The following is a 12,411-nucleotide window of genomic DNA, read 5'->3' on the forward strand; positions in this document are numbered from 1 at the left end:
CGCTTCACGGCACCGTTGCAATTTTCTCAGTACGTTGCAAGCGTCAAGCGTCAGTTGTGGTCAGAATAGTGTTCTGTGCAGTTGAAAATGCTCTACGTCGGAGCTAGGTGAAGTCGAACGTGGGCAAATGGTTGGTGCTTGTATGGTGGGTGCTAAAGAAACCAAGGTAGCCGAAGTGTTCGGTGTTTCAAGAGGCTCCGTATCAAAGATTTACAACGCAAACAGGGAAAACGGGAAAACATCTCACGCTTAGTTACAACACGGACGAAAGTGTGTGCTGAGTGATCGTGGCGGACGGTCGCCGAGGACGATTTTGAAGAAAAATAAGCGGACGACAACTGCAAAAGTCACTGCAGAACTGAATGTCGCACTTGCGAACACTGCCTGCAGCAAAACAACACAAGGGGGCAACAGAAGTAGGGAATTCCAACACCACAATTTAGTTATGCAAGTGCCCGTAACAGGAAAACGTCTCGCCGAAACCATAAAACCCATACTATGTAGCAATTGAAGAATGTATTTGGTCGGCTCAGTCTTGTTTCACACCGTTTAGAACTTCTGGCCTGGTTTATGTCCCAAGGGGAGGGGTTTCTGCGATGATGTGGGCAGGCGTACCGTGGTATTCCACGATTTCCACGATTACTCGGCAAGGTGACACTGCTGCCAAGAATTATGTTACCATTCTGGCTGATTATGTCAATCTCATGGTACAATGTCTGTTCCCCAGTGGTGATTCTGCGTTCCAAGACGACAAGGCCCTGTCCACACAGCTAGTACCGTGCAGGACGGGTTTTGTGAGCACCAGGATGAATTTTCGCATCGCCCCTGGCACCAGTCACCAGACCTCAATATTGTTGAGGCTTAGTGGTCTACTCCGGAGAGAAGGGTGCGTGATCGCTATCCATAACTTACTCCACCCTCCCTCTGTCCACATCCTCCTTCTGCTGACTCTTTTTATCTCCTCCTTCTCCGTCTTCCATTTGCCCACTACTCAACCACGCCTTCTACCTGCCTTCTGTATTTTCCCCTCTTCCTCCTCCTTTCTGTCTATCCCCTCCTCATCCCAGTGTCCATCTCCTCCACCTCCCATTATGTCCGCAACCTCCTCCACCTCTTCGTCCTCCATCTCCACCTCCTCCTCCTTCTCCTCCTGAACTTGCCAGTATTTTGCAAGAAAAATGGTACATGATTCCCTCGAAAACTATACAGGTGCTGTTTTTATCCACTTCGAGACAACTGGAAGCTTTTTTGAAAGCCATCGGTTTCGCTGCAGAGTATTAGCCAAGGTAACGTGTTGTGTTTCCACATTTAAGCCACGTCGTGTATCTCACAGACAACTTGAAGTAGAGAGTAATTTAAGTGGATGCGCAGTCCCTTGGCATGTGATCTCACTCCTCTTGATCCTTTTCCTTCTTGAGTTATGTAAAGTCTCTTGCGCATTCAACACCAGTAGGAACAGTGCCTGTGCTTCCCGAGCAACCTTTGATACCATCAGAGGGCAGCGCGGAATCTTAGAGACAATCGGACAGAAAGTGGTTCCTCTTGCACATTATACAGGGTGTTACAAAAAGGTACGGCCAAACTTTCAGGAAACATTCCTCACACACAAATAAAGAAAAGATGTTGTGGACATGTGTCCGGAAACGCTTAATTTCCATGTTAGAGCTCATTTTAGTTTCGTCAGTATGTACTGTACTTCCTCGATTCACCGCCAGTTGGCCCAATTGAAGGAAGGTAATGTTGACCTCGGTGCTTGTGTTGACATGCGACTCATTGCTCTACAGTACTAGCATCAAGCACATCAGTACGTAGGATCAACAGGTTAGTGCAATGTTTACAAATACGGAGTTGGCAGATGTCCATTTGATGTATGGATTAGCACGGGGCAATAGCCGTGGCGCGGTACGTTTGTATCGAGACAGATTTCCAGAACGAAGGTGTCCCGACAGGAAGACGTTCGAAGCAACTGATCGGCGTCTTAGGGAGTACGGAACATTCCAGCCCATGACTCGCGACTGGAGAAGACCTAGAACGACGAGGACACCTGCAATGGACGCGGCAATTCTTCGTTCAGTTGACGATAACCCTAATGTCAGCGTCAGAGAAGTTGCTGCTGTATCAGGTAACGTTGACCACGTCACTGTATGGAGAGTGCTACGGGAGAACCAGTTGTTTCCGTACCATGTACAGCTTGTGCAGGCACTATCAGCAGCTGATTGGCCTCCACCGGTACACTTCTGCGAATGGTTCATCCAAGAATGTGTCAATCCTCATTTCAATGCAAATGTTCTCTTTACGGATGACGCTTCATTCCAACGCGATCAAATTGTAAATTTTCACAATCAACATGTGTGGGCTGACGAGAATCCGCACGCAATTGTGCAATTACGTCATCAACACAGATTTTCTGTGAACGTTTGGGCAGGCATTGTTGGTGATGTCTTGATTGGACCCCATGTTCTTCCACCTACGCTCAATGGAGCACGTGATCATGATATCATACGGGATACTCTACCTGTACTGCTAGAACATGTGCCTTTACAAGTACGACACAACATGTGGTTCATGCCCGATGGAGGTCCTGCACATTTCAGTCGAAATGTTCGTACGCTTCTCAACAACAGATTCGGTGACCGATGGATTGGTAGAGGCGGACCAATTCCATGGCCTCCACGCTCTCATGACCTCAACCTTCTTGACTTTCATTTATGGGGGGATTTGAAAGCTCTTGTCTACGCAACACCGGTACCTAATGTAGAGACTCTTCGTGCTCGTATTGTGGACGGCTGTGATACAATACGCCCTTCTCCAGCGCTGCATCAGCGCATCAGGGATTCCATGCGACGGAGGGTGGATGCATGTATCCTTGCTAACGGATGACATTTTGAACATTTCCTGTAACAAAGTGTTTGAAGTCACGCTGGTACGTTCTATTGCTGTGTGTTTCCATTCCATGATTAATGTGATTTGAAGAGAAGTAATAAAATGAGCTCTAACATGGAAAGTAAGCGTTTCCGGACACATGTCCACATAACATATTTTCTTTCTTTGTGTGTGAGGAATGTTTCCTGAAACTCTGGCCGTACCTTTTTGTAACACCCTGTATAAGGACACTAATTCTCGCCACATTGAACATGTTCTCTACAGTAGTAAAGCTACATTTTCGGTTTACTGTATTTGACTGTACTCTACTGTCATAAACATTTTCCAAACTACAGTATTCGGGCGTTTTATTTAGCCTACCAAACGCGTAGAAAGTGCTTGGTGCTGTAGAAACCGTATTTCACATTTCCGGCTATAGCTTTCTTACATAAAAACTTTCAAAGTTTTTTCTCGTACATTCTACCAAATTTTTAAAATGTCATTCTGTTAAACCCTGTATAGCACAACAGATACCAAAATCAATTTTAGATCGTAAAAGAAAGAAGGAAATTATTTAAAAATATGTCAACAGATGTTCACTTACAGTGTACCAACACCTGTCTTGAAAATGTGTTTTTAGAGCCATTTTAAATTTTTGTATTTCTGTTGTTGTCTCGATCTGATGGGGAAATCTGCTGTAAAGTTTTCTTCCCCAATTTGCAGTGCTCGATTTTGTCTACTGGTTTGCAAGAGTTTCTCGACACTGCATTTTCAAATGCTCTTATGATCCTATTTTGTGCTATGAAACAGTTTCTGTTTGTCGATGAGTTGTCCCAAAAAATTACGGCATATTGCAGCAGTGATTCTACTTGGGCGTAACATGCATTTTTAATGTTTCTTATGTTGTAGACCCATCAAGTGTTTTTATGCTATAGCATATCGCGCTAAGCTTCTTTCTGATGTAATTGATGTGTTGTAACATTGTGTGATTGCCTTATCATTTTAAATCATTCACTAATCGAGCAGTCGCTCGGCAACAGCTATAGTTAGCAAATAATGTTGTGAGAATGTAAAAGGTGAACGACCTGTGACGTAACGTGTTTATTCTCGAAGCGCCGTCAGAGATGCACTGAGTTACTGACTTTGAAAACCGCGGTGCGAAAAATAGACAGAAGAAGAACGCTTTTACACATTCTTTTGATGTACGAGATATTCTGGATGAACAGTTACTCTTTTTTTTTCTCTTGTCTCTTGTAACTTGTGTCGGACGCGCATGTCTTGCCGCCGTATTGTTATTGTTAAAAACAATATTATTTTAGTGTAAAGTAAAAGTGCAATACTAAAAGTGCAATACTGCATAGCAGTAGATTTATTGTGCGACGTGTATGTGAAAACGTCAAAGGAATAATTCTCATTACGTGAAGTGCCAGTCAAAACGGCATCCATGTTAAATCCTTCATTGCAGTGTAAGTTCATCTATTAATTGCCATAAATTCAGAGTTAAATGGAACTGGTGTATGGACTATTTATTTATTATAGAATCTATGTCTCACTCTTTCATGAATTTATTTAATTTTCTTTATGTTTCTGCCAAATAGAGAGTTCACAGTCACGAATTCTTTCATCGAGATCGGACGAAAGTTGCATGCGGCGAAATATTTTCTCCGCGCCATATTCTACTGTTAAATGCATGATAAACTACGGTCCCTTAGGAAATTCATGTTGAGCTATCCAAAAAAAATAATTATATTTTGAATAGGCATTTACTCTCCTCTGCAATGCAACTTCCGACTGATCAGACGACCCAACAAGAGACAGCCGCACACGGTCGGCGTTCGCAAATATATTTCCACCGCTGATTATAGCTATATGTTACAGCACAAAAGTAAACATATTGTTAAAATTAGCGACTACGAACGGGGACTTTTATAACTGTATGTTTATGTATACACATTACGTAAACATATCGTTATAGTGTATGCCTCATTTCCTTTTTTCCCCGAATCCATATTCCTAGCAAGTTGTGGAGCTTACAGTTTCTAATTGTTTACTAAATTGATTCATAATGGGCGTTCTTGGATGTTTGTTTTGTTTGGTTTGAAGGTGCGTTGTGACAGTTTCTGTCCGTTAACAATAGGATTACTAGAGCTGAAACATTCTCAGATTTTTACACGTAGTTTTTGTAAGCGAGCGTGACTTCAGAACGATTTCCTATTGCCGCTGGGAACAATACATTGCGGCGGATCTCTGCATTTAGTGATTTACCTGTCGCAATAATGCTGCAGCTTCGAACCCTAACCATCAGATGCCAACTAATCTAAGTCAATATACAGGTAACTTTGTACGCAAGTGGGAGACGAAAACTGGGTGAATGACGTGCGGGTGTACCTGATTCCAGATGTGACAAGATCCAGCAAGGAGCTGCCCTCAGCGATCAACAAACTGCGGGAGTTTGAGGAGAGCTGCATGCAGTACGAGAGACAAATGGGCAACGAGCCGCGGATTGCTGAAGGTGAGTTGCTGCGCTTTGCGTCATCCCCATCTGCGCAGCGGCTGCCGGGCCTCTGGGCGAAGACGTGCGAGGAGGCCGGAACTGACGCACGTCTACTTCTACATCTGCATCAGTTCTCCACAAGCCACCTGACGGTGTGTGGCGGAGGGTATTTGTGATACCACTAACTGACGCATCCTTGCCGGTTCCAATCGCGAATGGCGCCTGGTTCAAATGGTTCAAATGGCTCTGAGCACTATGCGACTAAACTTCTGAGGTCATCAGTCGCCTAGAACTTAGAACTAATTAAACCTAACTAACCTAAGGACATCACACACATCCATGCCCGAGGCAGGATTCGAACCTGCGACCGTAGCGGTCGCCCGCTACCAGACTGTAGCGCCTAGAAACGCACGGCCACTCCAGCCGGCTTTGGGGCCTGGGAAGCTTCTGATTTAGCTCTAGTTTCTCTAATTTTCTCATCGTGGTCGTCTTGCGAGATATGTGTGGGAGGAAATAATATTTGTCCTACTCTCCCTAAAAAGTATTGTATCGAAATTTCAATAGTAAACCTCTGCCGCGCGGAGTGGCCGCGCGGTTTGAGGCACCATATCAGGGACTGCGCGGTCCCTCCCGCCGGAGGTTCGAGTCCTCCCTCGGGCGTGGGTGTGTGTATTGTTCTTAGCATACGTTAGTTTAAGTAGTGTGCAAGTCTAGGCACCGATGACCTCAGCAGTTTGGTCCTTAGGAATTCACACACATTTGAACATTTAGTAAACATGTCGCTGATGCACAACGCCCCTCTCGTAGTCTCTGCCGCTGGGGATTTTTCAGCATCACTCTAACGGTCTTCCGCGGACTAAACGAGCCCGTGACGAAAAGTGTCGCTCTTCTTTGCATCTTCTCTATCTCATCTATCAATCCTACCTGGTAAGGTCCCCATATTGATGAACAATACTCAAGAATCGGTCGAACAAGTTTTTTTTTGCAAGCCACTTCTTTCCTGAATGAGTTACATTTCCCAGTCTGGCATCTGCTTTTTTCCCACTATTTGTTTCGGGTGGTCACTGTACTTAAGATCGTTCTGGGTAGTTTATCCTAGATATTTCATGGCAAATACTGTTTCCAGCAGTTTGTCATCAACAAAGTATTTGTACAATAGTGGATTTCTTATCATACGTATATGTGCAGTATGTTACTTCTGTTTACGTTCAGGATCAATTGCTACTGCCTGCACCACTCATTAATCTTCTGTGGATCATTCTGCAAATCGATACTGTCCTCTAGGGTTGATACTTTCTTACAGACAGCCGTATCACTGCGAATAGTCTTAAAGGGCTTTGGACCCTTTCTAGTATACCATTTACACACATCGTAAACAGTAACGGTCCTATCACTCTTTCTTGTGGTACCACAGAAATTACCTTTACATCTGTCGACTTTGTCCCGTTGAGAGCTGCGTGTTCAGTCCTATCTGCCAGAAAGTCTTTAATCCAGACGCAAACCTTCTCTGATGCTCGGTAAGCCCGTACATTTTTTTTTCACTAAACGGTAGTGTGAGACATTGTCAAATGCCTTCCTGAAGTCAAGGAATACGGGATTCGTGCTAATCAAATGACAGCAGAAGCGCCACATCTCCCCACTAGCTCGTCTGCTCTACCTCCCAGCCTATTATAAACAAAGTTAATAGTATTCTTTTCCCTGCTGGAGAAGCAGCCAATCTCGTAAATTTCCGCACAGGGAGGAGAAGACGTTGTGCTCCCGAATTGTGTTTGCCACAGCCACTTTAGGCAATGTCTTTCCAGAGTTTTCTTTTGGGTCTGAAGTGAACAACACATTTATCACAGAGACCATTACCTTGACGGGCTAAACGTTGCAGCATCTCCAACCAGGAGCCTCGGCTAAAGTAAGAGAAGTGCTCTTGTGTCCCAACATAGACCATTAGCCGGCCGCTGTTGCCGAGCGGTTCTAGGTGCTTCAGTCCGGAACCACATGGCTGCTACGGTCGCAGGTTCGAATCCTGCCTCGGGCATGGATGTGTGTGATGTCCTTAGGTTGACGTAGTTCTAAGTCTAGGGTACTGATGACCACAGATGTTAAGTCCCATAATGCTTAGAGCCATTTGAACAATAGACCATTACAGAGCCGCCACAAATGTAGCGTTCCACCATAAAATTCTTCTGGAGGCCTGAGGTTTCCCAAAAACCCGGCAGGCAGAGGGACGATGCCACCTGTTGGTTCTGTCTATAGTGTTCTCTCTTGTGTCTCTGACCTGCCGTGGCCACGTAGGCGGTTTTTCGCCTATTCAGCCGAAAGCATTGTCTGCAAACTTGGGCAAGAAATTCTTGGGGCCAGCATTCTGTCCCCGGTAAATGCTTTGAGACGTTCCTCTTCCTAACGGCTGCACGTGGCTTCTAAGCCCCGAATCGTCCACTGCAAGATTTACTCTTAAATAATCAGACCGCCTGCTTGTGATCAACTCCAGAAAATACTATTCGAAATAGAGCTACCACAAAGATCCCACATGCATTAACAAAGTACAGGCTGCCATCAGTGCCTGCTCATGTCGATAACTTCCTGTCGTTTCACAGAAAATGATGTCTGGGGTGTAATAACAGCATTAAAGAATAGCTCTGAGTATGAAAATAAGTGTGAGAGTGACTTGCGCTCTCTCAATTTTTATAGAGGAGATTTGCATTCACCAAAAAATCGTGATTCTTCAGCATACAACAGGCTGATGTGAACGATATAGGTCTATAGTTGTGTGCATATGTCCTAGGTCCGTGCTTGAAAACAGGAATAATCAGAGCCTTTTTCCAGTCGCTAGGTACCCACCGTTGCACCAGCGAATTACGTTAAACTGCTGATGGGGGGCGAGTCCTTTCGCAAAATCTTTATAGAATTTACAGCTATCTCATCTGGTCCTGATGCCTTTCAACTACTAAGCAGTTGTTGTTGCTTCTCTATTCTCTGATCGGTTATCTCAATATCTGCACAATAACTCTGGGTTAGGTGTGGGGCGGCGGTGGGGTGGGTGGACTGCTGTGGCCTGTTGTGGGGTTGTGAATCACGGAGGGCCACGGCGGGACGAAGCCTCTCCGTCGTTCCTACACTCCTGGAAATTGAAATAAGAACACCGTGAATTCATTGTCCCAGGAAGGGGAAACTTTATTGACACATTCCTGGGTTCAGATACATCACATGGTCACACTGACAGAACCACAGGCACATAGACACAGGCAACAGAGCATGCACAATGTCGGCACTAGTACAGTGTATATCCACCTTTCGCAGCAATGCAGGCTGCTATTCTCCCATGGAGACGATCGTAGAGATGCTGGATGTAGTCCTGTGGAACGGCTTGCCATGCCATTTCCACCTGGCGCCTCAGTTGGACCAGCGTTCGTGCTGGACGTGCAGACCGCGTGAGACGACGCTTCATCCAGTCCCAAACATGCTCAATGGGGGACAGATCCGGAGATCTTGCTGGCCAGGGTAGTTGACTTACACCTTCTAGAGCACGTTGGGTGGCACGGGATACATGCGGACGTGCATTGTCCTGTTGGAACAGCAAGTTCCCTTGCCGGTCTAGGAATGGTAGAACGATGGGTTCGATGACGGTTTGGATGTACCGTGCACTATTCAGTGTCCCCTCGACGATCACCAGTGGTGTACGGCCAATGTAGGAGATCGCTCCCCACGCCATGATGTAGGTGTTGGCCCTGTGTGCCTCGGTCGTATGCAGTCCTGATTGTGGCGCTCACCTGCACGGCACCAAACACGCATACGACCATCATTGGCACCAAGGCAGAAGCGACTCTCATCGCTGAAGACGACACGTCTCCATTCGTCCCTCCATTCACGCCTGTCGCGACACCACTGGAGGCGGGCTGCACGATGTTGGGGCGTGAGCGGAAGACGGCCAAACGGTGTGCGGGACCGTAGCCCAGCTTCATGGAGACGGTTGCGAATGGTCCTTGCCGATACCCCAGGAGCAACAGTGTCCCTAATTTGCTGGGAAGTGGCGGTGCGGTCCCCTACGGCACTGCGTAGGATCCTACGGTCTTGGCGTGCATCCGTGCGTCGCTGCGGTCCGGTCCCAGGTCGACGGGCACGTGCACCTTCCGCCGACCACTGGCGACAACATCGATGTACTGTGGAGACCTCACGCCCCACGTGTTGAGCAATTCGGCGGTACGTCCACCCGGCCTCCCGCATGCCCACTATACGCCCTCGCTCAAAGTCCGTCAACTGCACATACGGTTCGCGTCCACGCTGTCGCGGCATGCTACCAGTGTTAAAGACTGCGATGGAGCTCCGTATGCCACGGCAAACTGGCTGACACTGACGGCGGCGGTGCACAAATGCTGCGCAGCTAGCGCCATTCGACGGCCAACACCGCGGTTCCTGGTGTGTCCGCTGTGCCGTGCGTGTGATCATTGCTTGTACAGCCCTCTCGCAGTGTCCGGAGCAGTGGGTCTGACACACCGGTGTCAATGTTTTCTTTTTTTCCATTTCCAGGAGTGTAGGTCCCCGGTTCAAACACAAAATACACAAGGTTCGAGTGAGTTTCTCATACAAGTTAGCCTCATTTGTCCCAATTACAGACAATCATTGTTTCACACACTGAACAGTTTGCAAAATGTTTTGCCTCCTCTCTGTCATAATAGCACACAACAATGCAATGACTGAAGCAATATCAGTAGTTTCATCTGTCAAAATGGAGTATTTTATTTTTTGAAGGTTGGAAATAAGATCCTTATTTTGAGGAGGCGCAATAGCGTTTCTTATAACAAACGTACTTTTATTAATTTTCGTAATAACATTTTGTGCTGTCTTAGAGTGAAGAAACTCACTTTTTAACATAGCTATCTACTGGTATTAAAAGGAATATCATGAGCTGCTAGGAACGTGACAAAATTTTAAGCTTGGCTTTCGTACCTAGTTTTACCGGCATTGTCGTGACTTTAGACAAAAACTTTGTAAAAGTTGTGCATGATTTTTCTGTGATACGTCTCATTTTATTAATATGCTTTCTTGATTGCATGTGTCTTTCAGACAGTTAGAGCAGCTGTTATAGAATCATTACAGCATTTGGTCTGGTACTGCGCGCCGCGGAATTTGAATCCCCGCCAGACGTCATGGACGTCGAAAACCCCCAGAGGTCTCTACACGGTCGCGTCGTAAGCTGTGGCGGCGCGCACCTCCTGGCCCGCATTTAGTGTGGGGGCGCCACAGTGGAATATGTGGTTCCAGCAGACAATAGCGGCGCCCCCGATAGAGTACTTAAGCGCCTGCCTCTCTCTCAGGCAGTCGATCTCCACAACGCCTATGACCATGTCTGGTATCCCGGGCTCCTCTTCAAACTCCAGACCTATGCTCTCCCCATCAACCTCGTCTGCCTCGTTGCTTCCTTCCTCTCCCATCGTCCCTCCTATGTGACTATCCACAATTCCAACTCCCGTACTTTCTATCCCTCTGCCAGCATGCCCCAAGATTCTGTCCTTTCCCCTCTCCTCTATCTCCTGTACACTGCTGATATGCCCAAACCTCCCCCACCTGTTCGTCTTCTCCAGTTTTCTGATGACACCGCCTTCCTAGCCCTTCAACGGTCCCAACGTACCCTCCAAACCAACCTTGACCAATTCACAGCTTGGTGCAACCAGTGGTTCCTCCATATCAACCCCTCCAAGACTCAGGCGATCATCATAGGCCGCACCACCCGCTCTTTCCGTCTCCATGATTTCTACCTCACCATTTATGGCCGTCCTATCCACCTCACTCCTACCCTCAAATACCTTGACCTCACCCTCGACCGCCACCTCACCTGGACTCCCCATATCCTTACCATCCAAAACAAAGCTCACAACTGAGTCTGCCTCCTGAAACTCCCGTCCGGCCGGATGTGGGGTCTGCATCCTTCCACCATCCACAACTACAAATCCTTGACTCGCCCCATCCTCTGTTATGCCAGCGTCACTTGTATTTCCACACCTCCCCAGTTCTATGAAGCCCTCCAAATCCTCAAACGCCATGTGCTCTGCCTCGCCTTCCACATCCACCTTCCGTCCCCCGTGCGCATCCTCTACGACCTCATCCCCTTCCCCCACCTTCTCCTTTTCCTTGAACACATCTGCACACTATATATTGTCCGCCGCATTGATCCCCCTCACCCCCTGGTGTCTCCCTTCATCTCCACACCCAACCCGTTGCTGCGCCTTTACAGTTGCATCCCACCCTCTCTCCATCTCCACACCCTCCGCCTCCTTTCCCAATGCAACTTCCACCATCTACCCCTCCCGGATAATGAGCTTCGCCCTGACATCTACCGTTCCTACCAACTCTAACCCCATCTTCCTGCCTCCTCCTCAGGGCTCCCTCTCCTCCCCCTCCCTTCTCCTGACCGGCTTCCCCCTCCTACTACCCCTCCCTCTCTTGTGCTCCCTTTCAGTGTCTCTGCGTTCCCTCCTGCCTTCTCTTCCCTCTTCATCTTCTGCCCCACATGTCTCCTGCCTCTTAGTGTACCTGCCGACACCCCTACTCTCTTAATCCCACCGCCTCCCCTGCTGCACCTTGCTCTCCCCTCCTTTTCCATCCTATCTGGCCTTTCCCTCGGCAGGTCCCACCTGGCAGTTTTATTCTTCATTGTGTGTGCTCCAAGTGGGTTTTAAGTGTGTTGTTCTGGAGTATTTTTAATACTGTGGCCGACTTTTAATCTGTGCATGTGCATTCAGTGTCTTCTTTGTGTTTTAAGAATCGCCAACTGTGTTTTTTTTAACTTTCTAGTGACTTTTTTAATTGTCCCCCATGAACGTCTCCATGTCAGTGTATTTTTACCTCCATTTCTCCCCTTACTCTGTTTTATGTTCCCCTTTTTATCGCCTTATATATGTAACATTTTATTCTTGTTTTAGTTGTCATGTCACTCGCCTGAAGAGTGGTGGATTGTGTCGCTGACACCCCTCCCCTACCCATATGGGGCAGGGGAATTAAATCACAATAAATAAAGAAAAAAAAAAGCTCAGCCAGCCAGTCTAACCTTGCGTATGTCTCTGGAT

At 47.1% G+C, this 12,411-nt stretch overlaps 1 protein-coding gene across 1 annotated transcript in view; it reads left to right on the forward strand.

Annotated features, from left to right (window-relative positions):
• Positions 1-12,411, forward strand: part of LOC126191206 (uncharacterized) — a 307,035-nt gene that overhangs the window by 122,821 nt on the left and 171,803 nt on the right. Inside the window, exon 4 of the mRNA XM_049932000.1 lies at positions 5,261-5,374. Coding sequence (XP_049787957.1) covers positions 5,261-5,374 — 114 coding nt within the window. The remainder of the gene's footprint in view (positions 1-5,260; positions 5,375-12,411) is intronic.

This window comes from Schistocerca cancellata, chromosome 6, assembly GCF_023864275.1.
Source record: "Schistocerca cancellata isolate TAMUIC-IGC-003103 chromosome 6, iqSchCanc2.1, whole genome shotgun sequence".
NCBI classification, from domain to species: domain Eukaryota; kingdom Metazoa; phylum Arthropoda; class Insecta; order Orthoptera; family Acrididae; genus Schistocerca; species Schistocerca cancellata.